This window comes from Neofelis nebulosa, chromosome 3 (genome assembly GCF_028018385.1).
Source record: "Neofelis nebulosa isolate mNeoNeb1 chromosome 3, mNeoNeb1.pri, whole genome shotgun sequence".
Taxonomy (NCBI): domain Eukaryota; kingdom Metazoa; phylum Chordata; class Mammalia; order Carnivora; family Felidae; genus Neofelis; species Neofelis nebulosa.
The window spans coordinates 15,014,229-15,040,229 of NC_080784.1; the positions used below are offsets into that span (position 1 = coordinate 15,014,229).

Here is a 26,001-nt window from a genome sequence, read left to right on the forward strand (position 1 = left end):
CATATACAATTTAGAAACCTATGTCATTCCGTTCAGAGACATTTTCTTGCACTATATCTTTGATAGTATCTTCTCCTTCATGTATACCTTATTTTCTGTTTCTGAAACTCCAGGCTGTCAGATATCAGTCCTCCAATTTTCCTGTCTTTTCCCTTCTTCTATTGATCTTACTGTCTGGGAAATTTTCTTAACTTGATCTAACACTTAATAATTGAGTTCATTTCTACTATCATATTGTTTATTTCCAAGAGTTTTAATATTCTGGATATTTTTCTTTTGATCTGTTGTAACTATCTGCAGGTGCTGATTGAAATGTCTGCTAAATTGAAATTTTCTCCTACGCATTACATTGCCTGTTTCATTGTTTCAGTATGTTTGTTTTATTTTTTTATTTTTAATATTTTTAGTGTTTATTTTGGGGAGAAAGAGAGAGCACGAATGGGGGGTGAGGGGGGGGTCAGAGAGAGAGAGGGAGACACGGAATCCAAAGTAGTCTGCAGGCTCTGAGCTTCAGCACAGAACCTGATGCGGGGCTCGAACCCACAAGCCATGAGATCATGACCCGAGCCAAAGTCAGATGCTCAACCAACTGAGCCACCCAGGTGCCCCTCAGTATGTTTGTTTTAAATGTTTGTTTATTTATTTCGAGAGAGAGAGAGAGAGAGTGTGTGTGCATGTGTGCGTGTGTGCGTGTGTGTGTGTGTGTGTACGAGTGGGGGAGGGGCAGAGAGAGAGGAGGAGAGACAGAATCCCAAGCAGGCTTTGAACTGTTAGTGCAGAGCCTGATGTAGGGCTTGATCTCACAAACCATGAGATCACGACCTTAGCCGAAATCAAGAATTGAACACTGAACCAGCTGAGCCACCCAAGTGCCCCAGTGTGTTTGTTTTAGGTTCTGCTTTTATTTTACAGGTTCTTAACTTCTATGTTAGACATAATTAATATTAGTCATTCTGGTTCTTAACTCCTTCGAGGCATATGAGAGGATTAATTTCCCTGCTTTTATGTGACTTGTTTTGGCCAGTGTAATATGAATAGAAGTGATGTACACGTCTTCCCTGCCCACAAGATGCATGAAACCTTGGGATGGAGGTGCCACAGTCACCCGGAATGTGTTCTGGAATGCTGAGCCATGCTATCGAGGCCAGTTGCCTAGAGGAGTCATCCAGACTCACTTTGAACTTGGCTCGGGTGGGAAATGGGTGATTGTTCTGTTTAGCCCCTGAGACTGGCATTGTTTTTTTACTGCAGCATCACCTGGCTTGTCCTGACTAGTACAGCTATCAGTCCTATTTAAGAATGAGGCATTTAAAGCTCTTTAGAAGCTCTGTGTTTGTGGGTCGGGTTTCACTGGGAAGCTATTGAGCTCAGGCTCTCTGCTGTGGTACTCCCAGACATTCGTGTCAACAGCTCTCTTCTCCCGCTCTTGTTAGTTTTCCCAGGAAAAGCTCCACCGTCACCTACCTACTGTAAACGTAAGCCTAGCTACCAAGATCCTACAAGCTGAGTAGGGTGGGGGGGGCTTGGGAGGCTGGCCGGGCAGTATGTAGACTGTCCCTTAATCGTCCTTTCTGCCATACCAGCTGCCTGGAAGCCCACAGTCCCTCTCTGATTGAGTCTGTCTAGAGAAGAAACCTGCAGTTGCTGACCAGGATGGGCACCAGCAGGCTGAACCTTTGACTACTTCCAGACGGACTTCCAGCTCGTCCTCCCAGCCCAGCCTAATGTCTGAAGTCCTCGATGCTAGAATTACAGAACCGTGTTAGGGGTTTGGAGTGTGGATCACTCGGCTTCCGAGCTTGCTTTCTTGCCGATTAGGTTTCCTATTTCACGCGTCTGCTAAGTCGGTTACTACTCAGCCAGCCATTTGCTTTTCACTACCTCAGATTTTGTTGCACTTGTCCGTTGCTCTGCCCTTCGTCGTTTTGTGTTTGTGCCTTTTTTCACCCCGTTTGCTGTGTTCCAGAGGCGTGTGTTCCAGAGGCAAACGTGTATTGAGTCTGTTGTGTTTATTGGAATTTCCTTAATGAAGGATGTTCCCCCACCTTTTTATTATAAAAAATTTCAAACAGACAAAAAAAGTAGAATGAATGCACATACACCTACTTAGATCTGACAAATAACTTTGGCGGTATTTGCTTTATCCTCCCTTCGTCTGTTTTTACATACATGTGTATATTATATTTATATCTATGTTTAGCTTTTTTGCTGGAACATTGGAAGGTGAGTTAAGATACTATGACCCTTCCCTACTACGTAGTTCTGTATACATCTTCCAAGAACAAAAATATTCTCTTACACATCATAATACCAATTATCACAGCTATGGAAAGTCAAAAAAGGTTCTATGATATTACCTAACATCTAGTATATTTAAATTACCTTAGTTGTTCCGAGAATTCTTTTATAACCTTTTTTTCCCCTTAAAAATTGGAATCTAATTGAGATAAACATGCTGTAATCAGTTGTTATTTCTCTTTTGGACTAAAAGCAAATTCTTCAAACTTTTTGGGTTTTGCATTTTTTCTTTTAATTCATCTTGACCAGTCCCAGCACCTATAGAACTGGATAAATAACTAAAGATGAGGTCCTGATAAGGAGAGGGGAATGACCGTATGTGTGAACGGGCTGGGTTTTATTTTAGAAAGTAATTTTAGTGGCTTGTTTTTCTAAGTCGGGTTGCTCATCTAAAAACTAACCAAGCAATATGCATTGCACATTCAGTTCATTAGCATTGTAGATAAAGAAGCAATATTTATCTTTGCAGTGATGAAGAACTATATTTAGCGCTTTTCCCGGCCCACCCCACTTCACCTTGTACCCTTTGCCAGCATTCAGCATCATGACTTGTGTTTGCTTCACAGTGAATCTGAGTCGAAGCTCAGAGGGCATGCATTTTTGTTTACGACGAAGGGCTGATCTCTGAAGGTAGTATAGTTATCAGACATTCCTGGCATTCCATATGTCTAATTCTTAGTGCTTCGAGGGCCTGGTGCTATGCCAGAGGAAAATAGAGAGTGAGAGCACAAGGAAATACCACCAGAGACAGTCTTCGTATAAGTTACAAAAATTCAGTCATGTGTTTAACTAGCCAAGCGAATGCTAGGTATGGAATTGATTTGTAGCGTGTTAGTGCCATCGCTTAGGCTGCTTGGGAACATTTTCTTAGTTCTCTCAGATTTGATTCTTGAAATCCCAACCCTGGAGGTGTAAAAGATTCTGTGATTCTTTTGGTTTGTGTGTTAGCTGTCCTCGGGGCCAAGATGAGGTGCTTTTCAATGCAGAAGTCTAGTATCCCGAAGGTGAGGTAGTGTGTGGTTGATGGGGGCATCGGTACAGATGCAGTGATTGGCGGAAAGCACATTCATTGATCGCGTGTTGAGTGAACAGCGGCCTGTGTTCTGGACACCGAGGACTGCGGTGGTGGACAGGACGGGGGTGAGGAGGTACCAAGAAAGACCACGTCAGTAAGCAAGACGAATCAGACCTGATAGTAACTTTGAGGAAATCAACTGAGTGATATGATGTATAGTGATTATTTTAGATAGACTTGTGTATTACTCAGCCCTGCTGAGTTAACAAGCAGCCTGCAAATCTCAGTGACTTCTACACAAACGTCTGCCTCTCATTCATATTATATCAAGTCAATTAAAAAACAAAATAAGAAGGAAGATAGTCACCTAAACTATACATTGAAGGGATGGGGATTACACGTGATCTATTAAATTGGTCACTGAAAACATGTGCTTTAAACAAAACTTCAAATTTGGGGGCACCTGGGTGGCTCAGTTGGTTAAGCATCCGACTTCCGCCCAGGTCATGATCTTGCAGTTCATGGGTTCGAGCCCCACATTGGGCTCTGTGGTGACAGCTCAGAGCCTGAAGCCTGCTTTGGATTCTGTGTTCCCTCTCTCTCTGCCCCTCCCCCGCTTGTGTTTTCTCTCTCTCTCTCTCTCTCTTTCTCTCTCTCTCTCTCTCGTTCAAAAATAAACAAAGCCTTTAAAAATAAATAAATAAATGAATAATAAAAAATTCAAATCGGGCTCAGTCCAGTATACGCATGTCACAGAAGAGGCAAATTAGGTCCCAGTGTTAATACCTTAAAATTATAACCTTCAAATTTAATAGAAAACAGTCTATTACAAAGAAATGGAAGTAAAGTGTAGGATCTTTGGTCAGAAGCTTTAAATGTTTGTTATACTCCTTTGATGTACACCAAGAAAAGTTTAAGAATGGCTAAATAATAGAAAGATGTTTTCTCTTCATAATGAAGACATTATACCTAAAATACTTGAATGGATGTTTCCTCCTCTTAACGGTGACATTATATATAAAATATGTGAATAGATACTCTATAGAAACTACTGACCACAACTTAACTAAGTTTAAAAAGTAGGGGGCGCCTGGTGGCTCAGTTGGTTGAGGGTCTGACATTTCATTTCACCTTAGGTCTTGATCCCAGGGTCATAAGATCGAGCCCTGAGGCTCCGCACTGAGTGTGGAGCTTGCTTACGAGTCTCTCTCTCTCTGCCCTCCTCCCCCACTCGTGCTCACTCTCGGTCTCTCAAGTAAATAAGTAAATAAATAAATTATCTTCAAAAGCCCGTAGCCGATGTTATCCCCAGAATTTCCAAGTGACATTTATGGGTACAGGCATACATTTCTTGCCTGTTTATAAACAGTCAGCTTTGAAACAAGCACGGTCTTCCAGCAGGTGCGTTTCCTCTGGTATGAGAAGCCTCAGGTACACAGAGGCCGAGGCCTCCTGCACCTCAGAGCTCTCTTTGGAAGCAGTCGGACGCGGTTTAATGTGTGGGAATCTGGTCAGAGGTCTCCGTGGTCTTCACGTTCTCGAAGACCTGTGTTTACCTGAGACTCCCTTCTCCACTCTGGGCCCCTGCAAGGTCCCTGACGGTGAAATGCTAGATCCTCCATTTGGGTGGGTCCTGAAGAGACCCCTTAACGCAAGACCGACCGGGCTCTGCTAATAGGATCACCAGAGCATCGAGGAAACTTTTCCAGTCAAACCTATCAGGAATGCAGTGCTCACCGGGCCAAACCCACACACTTTCTTGGGGCGTTCATCCGGGCAGGCTTGACAGAGCGGGGATCTGCTGAAACAACACGAGCTTCCCGTGACGAACAGTATGCCATGCGTTGGCTTTGTCCCTACATGGAACAACGTCCCTAGACGTAAACTATAAATAGTCAAAACCAGAGGGTAGGAGTGAAGCACCAGATCCGTCCCCGCAAGTCACCAGGGCTTTTAATTCTCAGAATTCTCCAACCTTGAAACCAGCGGCCTGCTCGTGGTGGCGGCCAGAACCCGGCCCGCCGTAGCTGTGCCCTCCGTCCCACAGCCACCGGGCTCGGGGCTGCAGAGCCAGAAACCACCCCCCCCCCCCCCCCCAGGCACCTCGGCCTGACGTCACCTTCCCCTGAGGAGCTGCCCTCCTGCGAGCCTGTGGGTGGCTGTGCAGCGGGCAGTGCCTTCTGGAATATTCAGTCCGGTGTTGCTTTTAGATACGGTTCGAGTGTCCATCAGTCCTGGACTGTGCTGAAAAGGCTAAATAAACCACGATCTAAACCTGTCAAAAATGAGATGGCAAAGGAAAGGTCCCAAGTTACATTGTTGAATGAGTAAAGGGAACTGCAGAATGACACCTGCAGTGTATTATTTGTGTTAACGCTGCGAATGGTTTTCTAGCTATGTGCAGAGACAGATCTGGAAGGATACGCACCGCACCGGTAAGAGTGGGTGCTTCCGAGGAGAGGGGTGTGGGGACCGCGGCGAGAGCCGGCCGTCGAGGGAGGTGGAGAAAGTGAGCCGTGCGGGTGGAGGCTGCGTCTGGAGGCTGAGCCTGCAGGATTTCTGATGGATTGATTTGGGGGGGGGGGGGGGCGGGGCATCAGGAGCTGTGACTCCAGCATCTGGGTTGAAGATCAGGGCATTTTCCAAGATGGGGAGTCTCAGGGAAGGAGTGCGGTTGGGGGTCAGGGGTTATGTTTCATGGGAGTTAAACATTCCGTGTGGCTATGAACCCCCCCCTCCCCCCATGGAATTATCAGGTAGATGTTGGCTCTGATATGCAGTATCGCCACGGAGAGGTGTGGCTAGAAATCACTCACTCACTCATTTTCTCTAACATCTGTTGAGCCAGTGCCGTGCTACGCGCTCAGAAAAAAAAAACCGGGAGGGACTTAGTGAACAGAATAGACAAGTGAACTAGAAAAATATAAACAGTGCGGAAAATGACCAGTCTGAATGGGAAAACCAGTTCCCAAACTGGAGCTCACCCAGTGCAATTAAACGGCCCAGCCTCGGGGGCAGGAAGGCTTGCCTGGGAAGAAGATGCTTTCTGAATGAATGACCTCTTAAGGAAGTTGGATTTTAAAGGACAAGGGTAAGGAGAAACTGGGGAAGGAGAGAGCGCTGGAAAAGGGGAGGGAGGGAGGGTGTCCAGGCCGAGGGAGCTGCACATAGCACACGAAAGCACGTTTCTGCTGCCTGTGTATCAGGCTCACGGTTTTTTGCTTCTTGTGGACTCACTGAGGATTTCAGCAGTCGGTGAGGCAGGCATCCGAAGTGCAGATGTCCTGCTTCCAGGCAAGCGAGGTCGTGTAGGACCGCCACCCTCTGCCAGCCGGCAGACATCGTGATTTTCGGGTGTTAATGAGGTTAATAAGCGAATACCTTCTTGGTCCGAGCTGGTTTTTCCTCCTTCTCTCATGTTTTGCGTTTGTGGCCCACGGTGCCAGTAGCTCGTGCCAACCGCGTCGTGAAACTTGGCCCTTCACGCCGAGCTTGAAGTCTGATCATTTTTTTTTTTTTTCCTCTCGCAGACGCTAGGTTTGTTTGCACATGTTTATAGCAGCCTTATTCACACTGGCAGAAACAGTCCCAAAGTCTGTAAAACCGTGAGCGCATACAAAACGTGGTACATCCATACAATAGAATACTATTTTGCAAGAAAGGGAACAGATTCTTGACACGCACACAGCAATATGGATGAACCTCAAAAAAAACCCAAACGACGTGCTGAATAAAAAGACAGGCACAAGAAGCCACACGCCGTAGGACTCCGTTTAGGTGAAATTCCAGAAAAGCAAATGTGTAGAGACAGAAGGTAAATTGGTGGTTGCCCGGGCAGGGGGTAGGGATCAGGGGGTGACTGGACCTAGGCACAAGGGATCTTCAGGGATTGGTGGGAACGTGCTAAACTTAGCTTGCGTGGTGTTTCTAACTCCATAGATTTACTCAAAATCTCTGATTTGTACGCTTAAGCAACGGGCAGGCTTTATGGTGCAGAAGTTACATTCCAGTAACGCTGTTTTTTTTTTTTAATTTTTTTTAATGTTTATTTATTTTTGAGACAGAGAGAGACAGAGCATGAACGGGGGAGGGTCAGGAGAGAGGGAGACACAGAATCGGAAACAGGCTCCAGGCCCTGAGCTGTCAGCACAGAGCCCGACGTGGGGCTCGAACTCACGGACTGTGAGATCAGCACCTGAGCCGAAGTCGGGTGCTTAACCGACTGAGCCACCCAGGCAGGCACCCCTCCAGTAACGCTGTTAAACAGTACCGACAACAGCTGGGCTTGGGGTTACGAGGTCTCGGCACGAGCAGTGGCTGCTCCCCGCGGTCAGGTGGCAGGAGAGCGCAGTAGTGAAGGCCTGGTCAGCGTGTGGAGGAGAGGCCGTCCCCGTGTCGCCTCTGCCCGCCGGGTTTCCCGGCTGCCGAGATTCCTTCCCTTTTAACAAACATGGGGTCGGTGGGACATAAGCCTGAGAGCTGGGTGCTTCGGTCCGTGGAGAGTCTGATACGGTGTTAAGAGGATTACCTTGTGTTCGGCCGAACGGCCTCCCTCGTGTTAATTCAGTGATTTTCTGGTCGTACAACAAACAGGCACGCACTCGGGGATGGGTTTTCAAAGCAAACACTTAGTGATCACGGGGCGAGAATTTTAGTCCAGGCCTACATCTAGAGGGCAGCAGGCCTACATCTAGAGGGCAGCCGGTCACCGGTCATCTGTGGAGAAACCACTGGGGGACGGACGAGACCCATGCCTCACACATCCTGTAAGTCCGGAGCTTGGAGGAGACGTTCGGTCAATATTTGGTGACCCGATGCACGCGTGAATGAAATGTTCCTCTGTGGGGAGTTTCTCATTACTTCCTATTGGCAGGAATGAAACGATCAGAGAGTGAACTGGGGCTTTTTCCCTCTTCCGGTGGAAGTCCGTTTTCTAAGCCTTCTCTTTGCCATCTGCTTTTGTCCGGTTGACTGTGGGCACATCCCAAGCAAGGCCTCGTCTGGCTCATCGATCTCTTCCAGCATCCCATCCCCCTGTGGAAATTTGGGTCCATATTTTACCTGTGTGTCCCTCTGCCACCTCACACATGGCATATCTTAAACTAATTCCCGATGACTTTGCTTACCCATCCTGATCTCGCTCTACTCAAAGCACAGAATCGGAGACTTGCTCCGTCAACCTCTTTTCGTGTGCAGGGAGCGCATTGTTTCCGTAACACTCCAGCACTTCTTTATCCAGCTTCCACTTCCAAATACCCATGGCCGGGAACTCTGCATTTACTAGGAGGCTTTTCTCCTCCCCGGCAGCCTCAGATGCTACTCTCACCTTCCCTAGACAGCCCTCCTGTCTGCCACCATGTTGGTTTCCTTTCTCCTTGTTAATTGCCGTTGCTTACGACGTGATGGTAAAATGGAACCTTGAGATGTTTCAGCGTCTCTCCAGTCCAGGGCCTCTCATCCTGTAGCAGGCATCGGAGGCAGGTGCAGGGTGCGGCCCCACCCTCCGAGTTCCTGACTTCGTGGTTCGAGGGGAGGGGGTCGATCACTTGCGTTTCTAATAAGTCACCAGATGATGCTAACGCTGTTGGTTCGGGGACCACTGCTTCACTCTGTTCAGTGCGCTGCCGTTAGGTTCACTTTCCTAAATTAAAATCTGTCCCTGTTATGCCAACTCCTTGCTGGGGGTCTTCCATTGGTCTGGGACCAGGTTTCCCAAGGTGGGGGTAGTAGAACAGGGACATCACATTAGTCATATTATTTTTCTATTTTAACTTTTCTTTCAGCTCTTCCAGTCAGGTTAAGGAGAAAGTCTGTCTGGCGCTAATATGACTTCAGCACCTTTCTGATTCTCATTAATTGCCTTTCCAACAAAGAGAGCAACCTGTAAGCTTAACGCCTCTTGTCAGCAGCTCTTTACAATTTCTCGTATGATTGTGTTCTCATTGCATTTATTTTCAATGGCAAGTGTTAAAGGACCACAATTTGAAACACTGGATGTGGAAATGGAACCCGGAAGTCTTAAAGAATTTTTGTGTATCTTTTGTTCTAGTTGGTTTCGTACTTCAGTTTCATTTACCCCATGCGATTCTTTTGATTTATCTGAATTAACTTTTTTTGGAAGGATGATCTGGGACCTAGCTTTTTTCCCCTAACTGGCCATCCAATTTTCCCAACACTTTTATCTTATTTTATTTTTAATGTTTACTTATTTTTGAGAGAGAGAGAGAGAGAGTGTGTGAGCGGAGAAGGGACAGAGAGAGAGGGAGACACAGAACTCAAAACAAGCTCCAGGCTCTGAGCTGTCAGCACAGAGCCCGACGTGGGGCTCGAACCCACGAACTGTGAGATCGTGACCTGAGCTGAAGTCGCACGCTTAACTGACTAAGCCACCCAGGTGCCCTCCCAACACTTTTAAATAATCAGTCTTATTATACTCATCGTAAACAAAGTTCACGGACAAGTAATATCCGTGGGAAAAAAATACTTGCAACTTGACAAAGGATTAACGCCAGCATATATCACAGGTTGCTACAAATCAGTAAGAAGAGCAGACCGCACAGTTTCAAAAAGGTCAATTTAGGGACTCCTGGGTGGCTCAGTCAGTTGAGCGTCCAAGTCTTGATTTTGGCTCAGGTTTTGATCCCAGTCGTGGGATTGAACCCTGCATCAGGTTTAAATTCTCTCTCTCTCTTTCTTCCTCTGCTCCTCTCTCCTGTCCTTGGTCTCTCTCTCTCTCTCTCTCTCTCTCTCTCTCTCTCTCTCTCTCTCGCAAATTAAAAAGAAAAGAGCAATTCACAAAGGAAGCAAATAAACATATAGAAAAGTGACAGGGGCACCTGGGTGGCTCAGTTGGTTAAGCGTACAACTTCAGCTGAGGTCATTATCTCAGGGCTTGTGAGTTCAAGCCCCACATCTGGCTCACTGCTGAAAGCACAGAGCTCGCTTCAGAGTCTGTTGCCCTCTCTCTCACTGCCCGCCCCCCCCCATAAAAATAAACAGTTTTTTTTTTAATGTAAAAAAAAAAAAAAGAGAGAGGAAAAAAATAAAAGTTACAAACCTTACTAATAATTATTAGATTCCTCCCCTTACGACCATATCGGGGTAATGGCGCTCACTTCCATTGTGGATGGATGCAAATTGGTAATGCCCACGTGGAGGAGAGTAGGTATCAGAATTAAAAAATTTAAATGATGGGGCACCTAGGTGGCTCAGTTGGTTTAGCGTCCGACTCTTGATTTTGGCTCAGGTCATGATCCCAGGGTCATGGGCTCGAACCCTGTGTCGGGCTCTGCACTGACAGTACGGAATCGGCTTGGCATTCTCTGTCTCCCTGTCTCTCTACCATTCCTGGGTGCACGCTTTCACTCTCTCCCAAAATAAATAAGTGAACATTAACAAAAATTCCAATGGTAATATGTCTTTAACATCTCTCTAATGCACATTGACACTTTTGAATTTTACAAGTAGGCATGTTCTTTGACTCATTGTCAGAAATTTATTCTAAAAAATACTCTGAGAGCTAAAATATTTACAAATATGTTCATTGAAGCATTAATTCCTCTCGAAGGAAGTTGAAACTGATGTCTGTTAATTAGTGATTAGTCAAATAATGGGCTGTAATCCATTCTGTGTATGTAGATATTAGAAGATTGAGGTCAACCTGTAGCAACGATCATTGAAGGTTTCTAACTTGTATTGCAAACTAAATAAAGTCCTAGAAAATGCACACAGTATGAGCCTGTTTGTATGTTTGATAATCGCATGTGGATTTATAGATGGACTGAAAAGAACCAACGTATTGGAATATAGATCATTCTATAGGGAAATGAAGGCAGGACTTCAATAATAGTTTATTCTATTTTATATATTTTTCATAATGAGAATATATTAGTTGCGTTTTTTTAAGGCAAGGCTCAAAACTGTAGTGTCTGTATAGTTTATTTAGTTTAACACCAATCTTGTAAAAATGTGCATAATATTGTATGTGCTTCCGTATATGGGTGCATACGTTTATTTAAGAAAAACAGCCTGGAATGAAACCGCTTGTTACCTGGGGTTATCCCTATGTAGTAAGGTGTTAGGGATTAAAAAACATCTTCCTAATTACTTAGTTGTCGTTGTGTTTTTTTTAGTTTATTTATTTATTTTGAGAGAGAGAGTGCAAGGGAGGGGCAGAGAGAGAGAGAGAATGAGAATCCCACGCAGGCTCCACACTGTCAGCGAAGAGCCTGAGGCAGGACTTGAACCCATGAACCGTGAGATCATGCCTGAGCCGAAATCAAGAGTTGGGCGCTCAACCAACTAAGCTGCCCAGGAGCCCCCTAGTTCCTTAGCTTTTGATCAAATGAGTGCAGGATCATTGCAACCATTCGGGAAGCCTCTTGAAGGAAGAGGACGAATCCAGCAAGGTTCTAGTCATCCAGAGGGGTGTGCTGTGGGTCCCTTCTTTGTTGTTCTGGGGACAGCACATCCTCCAGAGTAAGTCCTCCAGCGTCTTGCATTCTTGTCTGGGATGGAGTCCGTGGTGGTTGTCCTGTCTGAGCGAGAGGCAGGAGGACGGGGCAGTCTTGGTGGTGGGTTTGTTTGTTGGGATAATAATCTGTTAAGCCCTCTTCCTCTCGCCCGCATTCCCGACTTCCCGCATTCCCTTCTTTACCGACATAGCCACTTAAAATCTCAAGCTGTTTTCCAAAACCAAGTAATCCAGTGGGCAAACATTTCTTGACACTTAGGACACAGAAGAGGTTCAGGTTAAAGTGTGTTGACCACCCTGTTTTCTTCCGTAGGGTCAGATACTTGGTAAAAAATTGCCGAATTATTGAAACACCTGCAATAAATTCTCTTACCTCTCTGCAACGAAGAATGTGTTTTCTGTTTAGCTGTTCATTTGTGGTGCATAATGTAATTATAATAGGCTAAAATAAGTTACAGGGCCAGAGATTTTGGGGGCCGTATTGAAAGATTTTTCTCCTAGCCTGTCCCATAGTTAACTCTCACCTTATTATCGACTGTTCATCCGCATAGTCATCAACTATCACCTAAATACTAACCTTCATCTTGCTCACAGTAAATGCATTTACTGTTATATTTATATACATTGAAAATTAAAAACAAACAAACAAACCAACAACAGCCCTTCCGTAATTGTTTTCATTCCTTTCCAGTTCTTTCCTTCTAACCTGCGTCCATTCAGTCAGCATGGATTACGAGCTGGCTACGTATGAAGTGGACGTGATGCCGGGAATGCAGAGAAGAGAGCGGGGGCCGTGCCTCTGAGAAGCTCAGAGAACAGGCTGGTGGTGGGGGAGAGCAGGCAGTCAGCCGCCTTAGATGGCAGCCGAGCCTGTGTTGGAGTGGTCCTCTGGGACAGAAGTCAGGGGGACTGGGTAAGAATGGCATTCCTAGGGTAAATGGAGTCAGCATTTCAATGGTTTTTTTTTAATACTGCCAAGTTGTCTCTTAAAAGGAATGTATCAAGTTGCGAAATTACCAGCAACAAATGAAAGTAACTGATTCCTCACATCCTCGCCAGAACTGCGTTTCATTAAGACAAAGCAAAACAAAAACATAAACTTGATACCCTCATAGGCTGCAAATTAAATCAGGCCTCGTTGTTGTTTTCTTTGGCGCTTCTTTTTATTATTAGTGAAGTTACGCATTTTCACGCATTTTTATTACTTAACTTCCTCTTGTGAAAATACCTTACTCACTTGGAGTCTTTGCATTGTTATGACTCGTTCCTATTTACAAAAAAATAGTTTATTGAGGTTCGGTTCACACACCACATAATTAACCGCTTTAAAGCGAACAGTTCAGTGGCATTGACGACAATTCCCAGGGTTGTGCGAGCGCTATCTCTGTCTGATTCCAGAACGTTTCTACCCTTCCAGAGTCTCTGTCCGCTCACTCTTCCCCTAGCTCCCGACAACTCCTCCCATACTTTCTATCTGTGTGGATTTGTCTGTGCTGGGTACTTCATATGCCTAGAATCATATCATATGTGGCCTTTTGGGTCTGGCCTTACTTAGCATCGTATTTTGGAGGCCATCCTCACGGTAGCGTGCATAGGCACTTCCTTCCTTTTTATGGCGGGATAACAACACTGCGTTGCATGTACAGACCGTACATCGTATATCCATTCATCCACTGATGCACGTTTGAGGTGTGGCCACTTCTTGGCTCCTGTAAATAGTGCTTCTGTGAACATGCATGTACACGTAATTGCTTGGGTAACCTGTTGTAAGTTCTTTTGGGCGTGCACTCAGGAGCAGAAATGCGGGGTCATAGAGTAATTCTGTGTTGAACTCTTTGAGAAAGTGCCAGACTTTTCTGCAGAGGCTACACCATTTTACCTGCCCGCCCACGATGTACGGGATTCCCCTTTCTCCACCTCTGTGCCAACACTTTCTATGTTGGGGGTGTTGCTGCTGTTGTCTTACTCATAGCCATCCTGGTGGGATGAACTGGTACCTCATCATGTTATTTATTTTCATTTTCCTGACGACTACCGATGTTGAGTACTTGTTACTATTTTGTTGTATGCAGGTGAGAAAATGAAAGTAAAAGGAAAGCCTGCTTTCAAAGAACTTATTTTAAAATTGTTTCAGTGTTCCTTGAGAGAAAAAATGCTTACTTAAAATTAAATGAAGTGGCCCTAATCTGAGAATTATTAAGCCATTAATTCCATAGTTTTCGTAATACGGGTATTTATGAAGCACAGGCTTTTGCCTCCAGTTTCAGTTTCTTTATAAAACATTTTTTAAAATTTTATTTACTTATTTTGAAAGAGAGAGAGAGAGAGAGAGAACAAGCGGGGGAGGGACAGAGAGGAGGAGGAGGGGAGAGAGAGAGAGAGAGAAAGAGAAAATCTCAAGCAGGCTCCACGCTGTCAGCGCACAGCCTGGTGTGGGGCTCGAACTCACGAGCCATAAGATCATGACCTGAGCTGAGACCAAGAGTCAGAGGCTTAACCAACTGAGCCACCCAGGCTCCCCTCCAGCTTCATTTTTAAATGGAGTTTGTCTTCATTTCTCCATCACCTGGGTGGATTAGGGGTGTGATTTTGTGGTTTAACTGGTGGTTCTCAAAGTATGGTCCAGGGACCACGGTGTCACATCACATGGGGACTTGTAAGAATCGCAGATTTCCAGACCTCAGCTCCCCAACTACTGAGGCAGAAACTCTGAGGGTGGGCCCAGCAACCTGTTTTAATAAGCCTTTCAGATGAGTTGGATGTACACGTAGGTTTGAGAGTCACTGCTCTAAACCCACACTTTCAGTCTGAGCTTACATTAAAGAGCTCCTGTTGGAAATGTAATCCACGATTTTGACCTTATAGGCACCAACTTTTTTCAGTTAAAATAGGCAGACAGTATAATCAATTCAGGTGAACCAGTTTATAACTTCCTGTTTCAGAATGGCATGTATAAATCATATAGTTGTATGTAGAAATTGCAATTCAGGGGCGCCAGAGTGGGTCAGTTGGTTAAGTGTCCGACTCTCGATTTCAGCTCAGGTCATGATCTCTCACGGTTGTGGGACTGAGGCTCCACATCTGGCTTAGTGCAGAGTACAGAGCCTTCTTGGGATTCTCTCTCTCTCTCTCTCTCTCTCTCTCTCTCTCTCTGAAAAAAAAAAAAAAGGAAACTTCAATGGAGTCTACACATCATGTAAAAAAGATAAGTATCTTTTAAAAGCTACTTTTGATTTTTGGGCAAGTCTTTAAAGAATGTGAGAGTTGTGTGTCCTTGATCTGCCTCTTTCCTGCTCTCTGTGATTGGACTTTACCTTCTACTCCCTTCAGAGCCTCTGGTGAAGGTGGCTGGCGTGAAGGCCCGTGTAGGGGAGCTCGCGACCATTACCTCCTTACAGGAGCCACTCGGGCGGTGATTAGGGCCGCAGGGTGCTCCTGTGCCCCTCGATGCTGCTTCAGCGTCCAGGCCCTTCTCCTCTCCCTCCAGAGCTTTTTTTTTTTTTTTTTTTTTTTTTTTTTATTTATTTTTGGGACAGAGAGAGACAGAGCATGAACGGGGAAGGGGCAGAGAGAGAGGGAGACACACAGAATTGGAAACAGGCTCCAGGCTCCGAGCCATCAGCCCAGAGCCTGACGCGGGGCTCGAACTCACAGACCGCGAGATCGTGACCTGGCTGAAGTCGGACGCTTAACCGACTGCGCCACCCAGGCGCCCCATCTCCAGAGCTTTTTAAAGGGGTCCCTCCCTTGCCACTTCTCCCAGAAGCTGGAGGAGAGTCACGTGCAGATAGCATATGAACAGAGGAATGCATGCTTTAGAAAACAACAGTTACGGCCACATACTGCATGGCACAGCAGATGGCTGGAAACGGCAGATGTTGACTAGAAGAGGTGTATGTTACCCAGTCGTGTGCTTACTGGATCATAAGTAAAATTTTTTCCTATACGGGCTATTCATTTTTTTTTCTAGTTTTTTTTTTTTTAATGTTTATTTTTGAGAGAGAGAGAGAGAGACAGAGCATGAGCGGGGGAGGGCCAGAGAGAGAGAGAGAGAGGGAGACACAGAATCAGAAGCAGGCTCCTGGGCTGACAGCTCAGAGCCTGATTGACGCGGGGCTCGAACTCACAAACTGCGAGATCACGACCTGAGCTGAAGTCAGACGCTTAACCAAGTTGAGCCACCCAGGTGCCCCCTACACAGGCTATTCAAATGCAATAATACTTGTATCTACTTTGCAGAGTTTTATGAGGATTTAACGTGCACATTTATGTGTATTGACGCATGTGTGTGGCACGTGGTAAACAGGGAGTGTTTTATATTTTTAGTGTAATTACTGTATGTAAAAGTCAGCTTCTTTTTACATAGCATATTCTAAGCTTCGACATTTTTGCAGATGATGTAGCTGAGTCCCCAAACCAACAGCATAAGCAGTGTGCTTTTTCCAAGGTGAATTACCCACAAATGCTGCCTTTCGGTAGTATATTCATGAAGCAGCTATAGAAGCGGTTAGGTCTAAGGGAGGTGATAGGGCCTCCTAAAGTCCTCCACGGATTTCAGATCTCTAGGTTGGAATGAATAAATGATTAGGAAGTGAATGTCAAAGAGGAGCCAGAAGATTTGAGGCAAGGCTTTTTTAGGGTGGAGGGATTGGATATGTTTGTAGGCTGCCGGGAGGAAAAAATGAACTCTAAGAGGGGAGATCCATACTTGATAATCATTGATGGGACGTGATTGCAGAGCAGGGAGAATGGGGTGGATTACGGGCTGACCATTGGCAGGCTTTTGAGAAGAGAAGGAATTATGAGCGCGCTGAAGGGAACCAGGCATTTGGGTTCTAGGAGAGCAGGTTTGGGAAACAAGACTGTTGTGTTCAAATAGTTGAAAGCCCATCACATGGAAGAGGGATTACACTACTTCTCTTTGGTACCAAGGGATGCCAAAGGGATCAAAGGGATACCAAAGGGATAAAGCATGCACCAGTGGGTAAAAGTTACAGGAAGACCAGACCCTGGGCCGACACAGGGAAGGACTGTCTGGGAGCCCGGGCAGGTGCAACGAGTACTTGAACTCAGTCTGAAGAAATGGGCTGGTTGGGCTGCCCAGTTACACGCCTTCCCAGCTTTGAGACGTTGGGCGAGCCGTTGATATCACGGAGCCCCGGTCTCTTCCTTGACCCGGCGTACTGGGCTCAGCACTGTCCCTGTCTGTGGTTCTCCTATCTAATATGACTCCTTTTGAAGAATCTTAGTGAATTTCCACAGAGACACAGAGTTAACCTTCTTACCCTCTTCTGACTTGGTTTGTCCAGTTTCTCTTAAGAGTCATTTGCTCGGGACGCCTGGGTGGCTCAGTCAGTTAAGCCTCCGATTCTCGACTGCGGCTCAGGTTATGATCTTAACGGTTCATGGATTCAAGCCCCGTGTTGGGCTCTGTGCTGCAGCGTGGAGCCTGCTTGGGATTCTCCCTCTCCCTCTCTCACTCTCTGCCCCTCCCCTGCTTCTCTCTCTCAAAATAAGTGAATAAAGATTTAAAAAAAAAAAAAAAGTTGTTTGCTTCTTGCTGCCCCTCTTCACGCCTTCCTGTCATTCCCCTCTTTCTGTCCCTTTGCTGCTTCCCCGGACTAGCACGGTGATAGAAGCAGAGGGGCCTAATCAACATCATTATAAATGAAAATTAGAAAAAATGGTGCCCTTCTTTCGAAATCCAAATCGTGAACCACATCCTTACTTCTTCCCTGTTGTTTCAGAGCAGTTCAGCAGTGTTAGCGTGGACAGATTCTGCAGTGATCATAGACCGCTCACAATACGAACTCTGCTTTGAGTTAGCTCAGCAATGGCCACAGCAGATGCTATGAAGTAAAAATAACTGTTAAGACCTTTATTGACATTCAGGCCAAACTATGCATTTGGGGGACTTGAATTGTGGCAAGAGTTCTGTTAACCTGAGAATGGTTTTCTCTGTCCAGTGCCTTTTCTTTTAGTGCAGTGAGTACAAACTCCGTTCTGCTTTTGTGCTTGCTCACACGCAGTGTTCAGCGTCACATAATTGTCAATATTTAGTCTGTGTGGCGTCTCATGTCATAGGACAGGTATCCACGATTGACAGTAAATACTAACCGACGGCTCATGTACGGGGAAGACATACTGCCCGCAAAGAGGGGAAATACCACGCGAAGTTCAAATTTCGTATGTCAACGTTGGCACAGTGCCGCAGTAAATTGCCATTTTCTTCACATTAGTCACGGTGCAAAAGAAGGCTGTTTTTCAAGCAAAGAGTAGTCTCTGGAATTTAGCATAAAGACTCTTGTTAGTTTCAGGCTTTTTGCATGATGTTGCTCCTTTGTGAGGAACCAACAACAACAACAACAACACTCCATCGATATTTACTTCCTCAACATCAGAGAAAGATTGAATGTTTCAGAGATTCCTTGTCCAAAACAAGACGAAGAAGTTTGGAAACTAATCAACATTTCCGCTTTACTGTGTTTGTTCTAAGTCATATTGTTTCTGATTTTGGAATGCACCTGTGACTTCTTTTTGTTTTGTGTTAACTTCTTACTGTGCCATAGTAATATGTTCCCATTATCAGGATAACAGCATAATTGAGTGCTTAATTCTGTTTGGTATCTGAGAATGTCATTCTATTTGTATCTTGTAATTCGGGTAAGAATTACATTCCAAAATTTTGAAATTTACAAATATGTATTTAATGGTTTTACTTACTGATAGAGTGCGGAGAAAAGATAGCTATCTATCCAGGTACAGAATGTAAAGCATCTGATTGATTTTTCAAGTAACACTGCAAATAACTTTTATGTTAAAATTCCCGAGGATGGAAACGTCTGAATTTTTAACTGAGCTCATAATTACATGTGTACCTATAGATGTAATTCTAGTCTTAGAACAGTGACAGTTAATAAAATGCTTATTATCTACTGAACAATTAATAGGAGAAACTGGATTATTTCCAAGTGTAGTCAAATTACCATAACTTGTAATCATAACCCATGTTCTGAAGCTTTTGTGACTTTTCATTCTTCGAGTGATAAATATATTCCTATCCCCCTCATGCTTAAACATGTTGATTTGGTACCAGGATAAAATTTGTGTAATACCACTCTTTTGTCATTTCTGGGTCTTATTCATTTCTTTAGGATGTGTGTGCGTTTTAGACGGCATTGATAAAAGGGGTTAGGTAAAGAGAACAGAATAATATGCAAGGTAACTTGGCCAAGGGGCTTTATCTAATAATCCGCTTTATCAAGGTAGACAGAGATCAGTCTTACAATGGGTGAAGACAAGGCCACTTCCTATGGTATGGAGATTTTTTGATACAGTATCTAATTCCTTGGTCACTTTTCCTGGGCGGTTTATGATCTGAGATGGAATTTAAGCACAGCTCCAAGAGCACAGTTTTTTTGACTCAGATGGGGTTCAGATTGACTCCAGGTTTGCAGAGGAAATGCGGCGAGTTGCCATATTCGGGCACGTTGCCCGAGGCTCACTTCACTAACGTATAATGTCTAATGTATATTGAAGCTCACCGTTTGTCAAGCATTATGCTAGTCGGGTCTCATTTAAACCTCGTAATCCACCCACCTTGAAAGGAAGATTGATTGAGAAACGGGTTTTTTAAGGTTAACAACCTGCCCTAGGTTGTATAGCAAGTAGGTGGCAGACAAGGAATTTGACCCATGTCTCTGGTGCCAGATTTCAAGCTCTTACCTCCTGAGCTAGTGGTTCCCAGATTTTCCATAACTGCCTGGAGAGTTCGATGAAACATGCATTGCTGGGCCCTAGAGTTTCTGATTCTCTAGGCCTCTGCTAGGGCCCAGGAATTTGTCCTTTCTGACCGGTGCCTGCACGTTGATGCTGCTAGTCGTGAGGGCTATACTTTGAGAACCAGAGTCTGACTCCGTCCCTCTGAAGAACGAATGAGAGAACTCACATGTTGTGCTGGTATTGATAATCTCTAACCTTTGTTGACCGTTTACCATGTCCTCAACAGTGTCCTAATTTCATTCCTTTTTTAATCTCACCTCAATCTTAGGAGGCGGTTAAATTGCAGGGAGAGGATAAGGGAGTGTGATCACCGCTTGGAAGAGAAGGAAACTGAGGTAGATGGAGGCTGCCAGTAAGGTGGCCTCGTAGTGAATCAGTGACACAGCTGGTTGTTCTCATTATGACTTCGGCCAGCTGACCTGGTTTCAAAGAACAGTGTCCCTGGAGCTCTGTCCGGATGCAGATTTCATGCTATAGGAGCATTGAGAGGAAAGGAGGCACTCCCTCCATTTCATCCGTTGGTATTTTATGTCCTTGGAGGAGGCTCCTGTAGGCCAGGCCTGGGAAGAAAGGGTCTCCCTCCTTCTCATATTGTTCCTGAAGGGCGTTCTGAAGGGTGCAGACGACACAGTTTGTTACTCTGATGACCGATGAGGTTCTGGAAACGAGCTCTGTTTCAGTTGAGCTCTGACATGGTTGATATTCACGAGTGCGGATAAAAGGGACTCCGGGCGATTTTGTGTGTAGGCATTGTGCTGGTGTTGCTAATACATTAAATCAGAAGGTGTGCCAACTCATGTTGGCCACCCAGAAACGGGGCGTTCACTAGTCTGTAGGGTTAGCCTGCCCATGGGTGCACCGACAGCCAAGGAGAATCTCAGAATCAAAAATGAAGGAAGTGAGAGAGAAAGATCAACCCGCGATCAGGTTTGAAACCTGCTTAAGAAATTGTAAGTTTCCCCATTCATTTTGAAGCTTAAAGAGAAAGTGTAAGGCAGTTTCAAAAGGTGACATCACATCGATACGTAACTACCTTGTGCGTTTGCTTGCATTAAAATTGGTGTTGAGTGACTGTTACGTAGAAGATGCTTACAAAAATGAAATAAACTTGTCCCTCCCATCAAGGAGAACTCATAGCGGACCTCACAACCAAGGAAGTGTTCCATTAATTTATGTAGGAGCCTCTAAATCTGAAGTTAGCGTAGGCTGATGCATACCTTGTCTTGGGGTTACTGGTATGGTGATTTCCACGATGCCAGCGTTTGAATCCTGAGACAAAATCGTCTTCGTACTGAGATAGCCATTTAGCCCTAGAACTAGAGCCTAGGGCCCAGGCGTCCTTACTGTCAGCTTGGAATGGTCTTATTCAGGGCACTTGGGTGGCTCCGTCAATTAAGCGTCCGACTCTTCACGTCGGCCCAGGTCATGATCTCACGGTCGCCCTGGGCCTGGAGCCTACTTCGGATTCTCTCTCTCCTTCTCCCTCTGTCCTCCCCTGCTCGCTTGCAGGTGTGTGTGTGTGTGCACTCGCTCTCTTTTCCTCAAAATAAAATAAAATAAAATAAAATAAAATAGTCCGTATTTATTTTTTTGTATGGATTTACCGCCCAGTCTGAAGCTGTGAACTTTGAAAAGGATGTTATGACTTACTGCTCCTTTTCTGGATGTCCGTCTCTGTATTTTATCCTTGTTTTTCCCCTTTGAGATTCCAGACACAGCGGTGCCCACTCTAGATACAGTCAAGAACAGCAGGGAAATGCGGCCTAGACATGTCTTCCCTTGTGGGGAGGGTAACTAAATGTTGACACACGTGGTTTGACGGAAAGAATCACCTGTACGTGTATTCTGGTTTGTTGTAGGTTAACGAAGCCCTTGTCGTTTGCCGATTGTGTTGGGGATGAACTTCCGTGGGGATGGGAAGCAGGGTTTGACCCACAGATTGGTGTCTACTACATCGATCACGTCAACAGTAAGTTTTCCATTTTGGTAAAAGTAAACATAGCAGAACAGTGATCCCACCCCCCCCCCCCCCCATCTAGAATCATGCAAAAGCATCAACCCTCTACAAAGTGAACTTCTTTATTGTAAACCCCACTTTGTCAGTGACTAACATTAACACGTGTGCCTGTTTTGCAAGCTGGGGCACGTATAGAATTGGGCTTATGGGGGCAGAGACAGAGAAACGAATCTGTCTGTCCGTGTACGTGTCTACCTGGTAGGAGGGGAGTTTCTCGAGCACAGGTCTAGAGGCCTGTGGAGACCATGAGCCATTTGCCTCGTCCCGTCACCACCGCCCCTCGGACTGGGTTTCCTCTTTTTGTCGTCCTTGCCATGGACAGAGTTGGGCGTGTGTACGGCCCAACATGAACAACTTTTTGAAACACACACTCGGGGTATTTTTTATATGTCTGTATGTGTGTTTATGTTTGGCTCTCTATCCACCCCTATAAAAGATTTTTTCAGGTGGACACGTGTAATACTGACACTCGCTTTGCTTATTTCACTTAAAAACTAACCCTTTTATTTTTCTGGGTTTTGAGTAATACCTCATAGTTTATACTCTGTTAACTTATTTCTCATAGGTCTGTTGCACTAAAGATTTATATAATGTAGTACTCTTTTTTAATATCTTTAGGAATAATATTATAGAAGAGTATCTGGGGCGCCTGGGTGGCTCAGTCAGTTAAGCGTCTGATGCTAGATTTTGGCTCAGGTCATGATCTCGTGGTTCGTGAGTTCGAGCCACGAACATCGGGCTCCTCGCTGACAGTGCGGAGCCTGCTTGGGATTCTCTCCCCGTCTCTGTGCCCCTCCCCCGCTCCCTCTCAAACATATAAATAAAAAGTTGAAAGAACAGCAGTATCTTATTTGATGCCCGGTTATTAGTGGTGGCTTGCAGCCTCCCTTGTGTCGGTGTACGATGAAGTCTTGAAGAGACACAAAACGCCCGTATTAATAACAGCTCTCTCTTAGAAACCTCCGTATGTTAAACATACAGAATAGGCTTACAGCACTTCTGTCGGATCGGCACTGGTTTCCTGTCAGGATCTTTCTTTACCTGTGCAAATACTCCTCAGGACAACGGGGAAGGGTTCCAGAACTAATAGAACTGCTCCACTCCTGCCCGGCGACTGCAGAGGCTGAAGGTGGGGGCGTGTGCCGAGCTGGGGGAGAAGGCCTGGTGCCCCCAGGAGATCTGGTGGGAGGCTCCATTGCAGGGCGGTCGGGACGCAGGTCCCCATTCCAGCAATCCACACCACGGGGAGGGGCTCTGCCCGGAGACCACCGAGAGCGGCGCGGAGAAGGCTCCCCCACAACCCAGTGGTCGCCAAGCAGCCAGAGGAGAGGGCAGTTAGGAAGTATGGCGAGGCGAGCGTGGGTTCCACCGCATCGGGTATGCAGGCGGCGTAGGGAGTCCTGTCGCGGGATAGGCCTGAGGGCTGGAAACCCGTCTGAGCCTCACACAGGTCGATGGGATGGAGGGATTGAAAGGAGCGAGGACACGGGAGAGTGAAGCCAGTTTTCCAGTGAACACCGACAGCCGGTGATCTGGGGCGTATAGTTTGGGAACCAGCTTTCATGCACACGTTAGTTCAGTGTAAGTGCAGGTGACAGTTTCTGCAGGTTTTGCCGCTGTCTCTTTTCTGTGTCATTAGAAGAAGTGCGACTTTTGGGTAGAGAGATGTTTCCCTGAAAGTTGCCCCGGAGTCCGTGAAGAATTCATAATTGTGGGTTTTAAGGTTAGCTTTCATTTTTGTATCTTTCAGTAAACGCTTCTCTCTTCTTTAAAAATGTTCGTTTATTTTGAGAGAGAGCGAGTGGGGAAGGGGCAGAGAGAGAGGGAGAGAGAAGGAATCCCAGGCAGGCTCCGTGCTGTTATTGTGCCCAGTGTGGGGCTCAAACTCATGAACTGTGAGATCATGACCTGAGCTGAAATTGAGAGTCGGACGCTTAACTGACTGAGCCACCCAGGCGCCCCAAACCTTCCTTGATTGTATTATTGTAAGTGGGTTCTATTGCTTATCAGTGACTGACATCTAACTATTTGAATGTTATTTTTTTTTTAAAGATTTTATTTTTTTAAGTCATCTCCACACCCAACGTGGGGCTCAAACTCACAACCGCGAGATCAAGAGTCACGTGCTCCAGCAAAGGAGCCAGCCGGTCACCCCCAAATATTTTAATGTTACGATGGAAGGGACTACTTTTGGTAAAATTCTGACAAATAAACGGTCAGTGGAATATCTGGAATGCGTAACTATTTAAATCTCACTCGCATCCTTACTTTATACGGACACAAGCTCAGCTTGTCTTCTTTAAAGAACATTTGCGGAAGCAGAAACAAGCCTACCTGCCCTGACTCGCCAAAACTAAACTCTCGTGGTACCAAACGAGGAGATGAACGCCCTCGGCTTCCCTCTCGCTACCCACGGGCCACCTGTGGGGCTTCCTCCCCGTCTCGGTAGGTTCTCCTGCACCCCCATCCCCAGGAGCCCTCTTAATAACTTTTATATCCCATCTTCCTCCCCTCTTTCGTTTCTTTACCCGTCATTTTCTGGTTTTAAAAATTCCTCCCTCCACTTCTTTACCTAGTGGTTCTGTTGTCTTCGTATTTAAACTCTGGAAACTCTCAAAATGAAATCAAACCAAAACTACCAGAAGAAACCAATAATAGCCGGCTTCCCCCGACCCCACTCATTCATACCCAAAACCATCTTTCAGCGCAAGTCCCTCGCCGGCCGTGGCCCACTCTTTCTCCCGTCTTGGCGAAGCTTCCCGAAAGCCACGGCCTGAGTGAGGCCTTCGTTCTCCGTCGTGTCACAGAACCTGCCCTTGCTGAGCTCGCCTGAGACCCCACAAATGGCCCGATCCAGGCCGCACCGGGGTCTCGTCTTTCTTCATCCGACAGAGTCCCTTGTCACTGTGGGTTATTTCCTCTTGCTCTTTACTCCTTTGGATTTCACAGTACCTTCTGCTGGGATTTACGTATTTATTTCTTTTAACATGCGTGGCTGCTCTTGCCCGGTCTCCTTTGCCTGTCCCTCGTCACCTGCCCCTGGGCTTCTGTGTGCAGCCTGCGGGTCCCCTTGGGTGAGGACCTCAGTTACTTCCCGAGACTGACGGCTGCCAGGTGTGTCCCTTCAGCCTTGTCCAGAGTTCCAGATGCACCTACTTGATTCCTTGCTACGGGGCCCTTTCCTGTCTGCCCCCACAGGCCTCCACTTGCCTCCTTGCCTCTGCCCCGCCCCCACACCGGAGACATAGCATCTGTGCTGGGAGCTTCCTTGCAACTATTGGCTCGAGCCCGGAGCGCTCTCGGCCCAGCCCCTCGGCTCTCCCTTTCGGCCACATCCTTCTCGACCCCTCTGCCCAGACCTCCCTGCTTCCCACAGACCTTCTCCGACACCAGCCCTCCTTGCAGGTGCCCGCCGCCCCCCCTCTGATGGGGTGCCCGGTCCGGGTATTTCTACAGTGCCAGGTACCTACGGATTTTTGGAAAGCACGTGGCAAACGGCCTTTAACTTATTGATTTGTGTGTTCTCCTCACCCAGTTGTGAGCTTCTTGTGGACAGTGCCTGTATCTTCATTTCTTTAACCTTGGGTGCCTAGTAGAAGGATAAACTCTTAAATGTTAGAAGGACGGAAGAGCTCGTTGTTTAACTCACACGCTAAAAGTTTTCTGTTTGTTTTTGAAGAAACTCAAGTTCATTTCAAGTGTATGTTGTGCTTCAGAAAGCACCACTGTGGATATTTAAAAACTCAATTATTACAATGTAGGTTTTTAAATTTACCATTCTGCTTTAGTGCGATAATCGTATCCCAGTGGCCTGATGGACTCACTGTGCCCTAAAGTGCCCAAATTACCCACAGCAAGTAGTTTTCCCACTAAAAAGGATCTGGTCCATTATCTCATTAATCTTAAAGACAGCCCTGTGAAGTAGTTTAGGGAACAAATGGTATTATCCTCTCATAACAGCTGGTCCGCACATATGTTGTGTCTTGACATTGTATAGTTTCAGCATTATTTTCTCTTTATTTACAAAAAAAAAAAAAAAATGAAATGAAGACTGTTTGGCTGTTTAATACTATTTCTGTGTAACACTGTTAAGTATCTAGAAGGAAAAGATTTGACCTTGACAATAAAAGTATTTTAGGCCTTAAGTGTTTTATGATAGAATCCGCCTTTTCGTGGGTTTGTGTGGAGTGGGGGTTATGGATATTGGCGGGGGACGTTGGTAACTAACGGAAAGGTAATTATGAAATACTGTTTATAAGGTTTTGATATTATCACTAGAAGCAGAAATAAATCACTGTTTAGTAGCTTTAGAGTTGTGCCTTAATGTTTTTGTCTTTCTTTGGATAATGGAGGTCTCATTGATATAAAAGAAAATATACAGCTCTTAAGTGCACCTGGGTGAATTGTGGCAAATGT

General features: G+C 45.7%; 1 protein-coding gene across 4 annotated transcripts in view; it reads left to right on the top strand.

The window, feature by feature from the left end:
- Window positions 1-26,001, top strand: part of WWC2 (WW and C2 domain containing 2) — a 207,582-nt gene that overhangs the window by 79,825 nt on the left and 101,756 nt on the right. For 3 of the 4 annotated variants that reach the window (XM_058719941.1, XM_058719943.1, XM_058719942.1), the window contains one exon: window positions 21,428-21,537. In XM_058719941.1, coding sequence (XP_058575924.1) covers window positions 21,428-21,537 — 110 coding nt within the window. Of the gene's footprint in view, window positions 1-3,188; window positions 3,468-21,427; window positions 21,538-26,001 lie in introns of those variants that run through there. The other variant, XM_058719944.1, reaches the window with a different exon arrangement.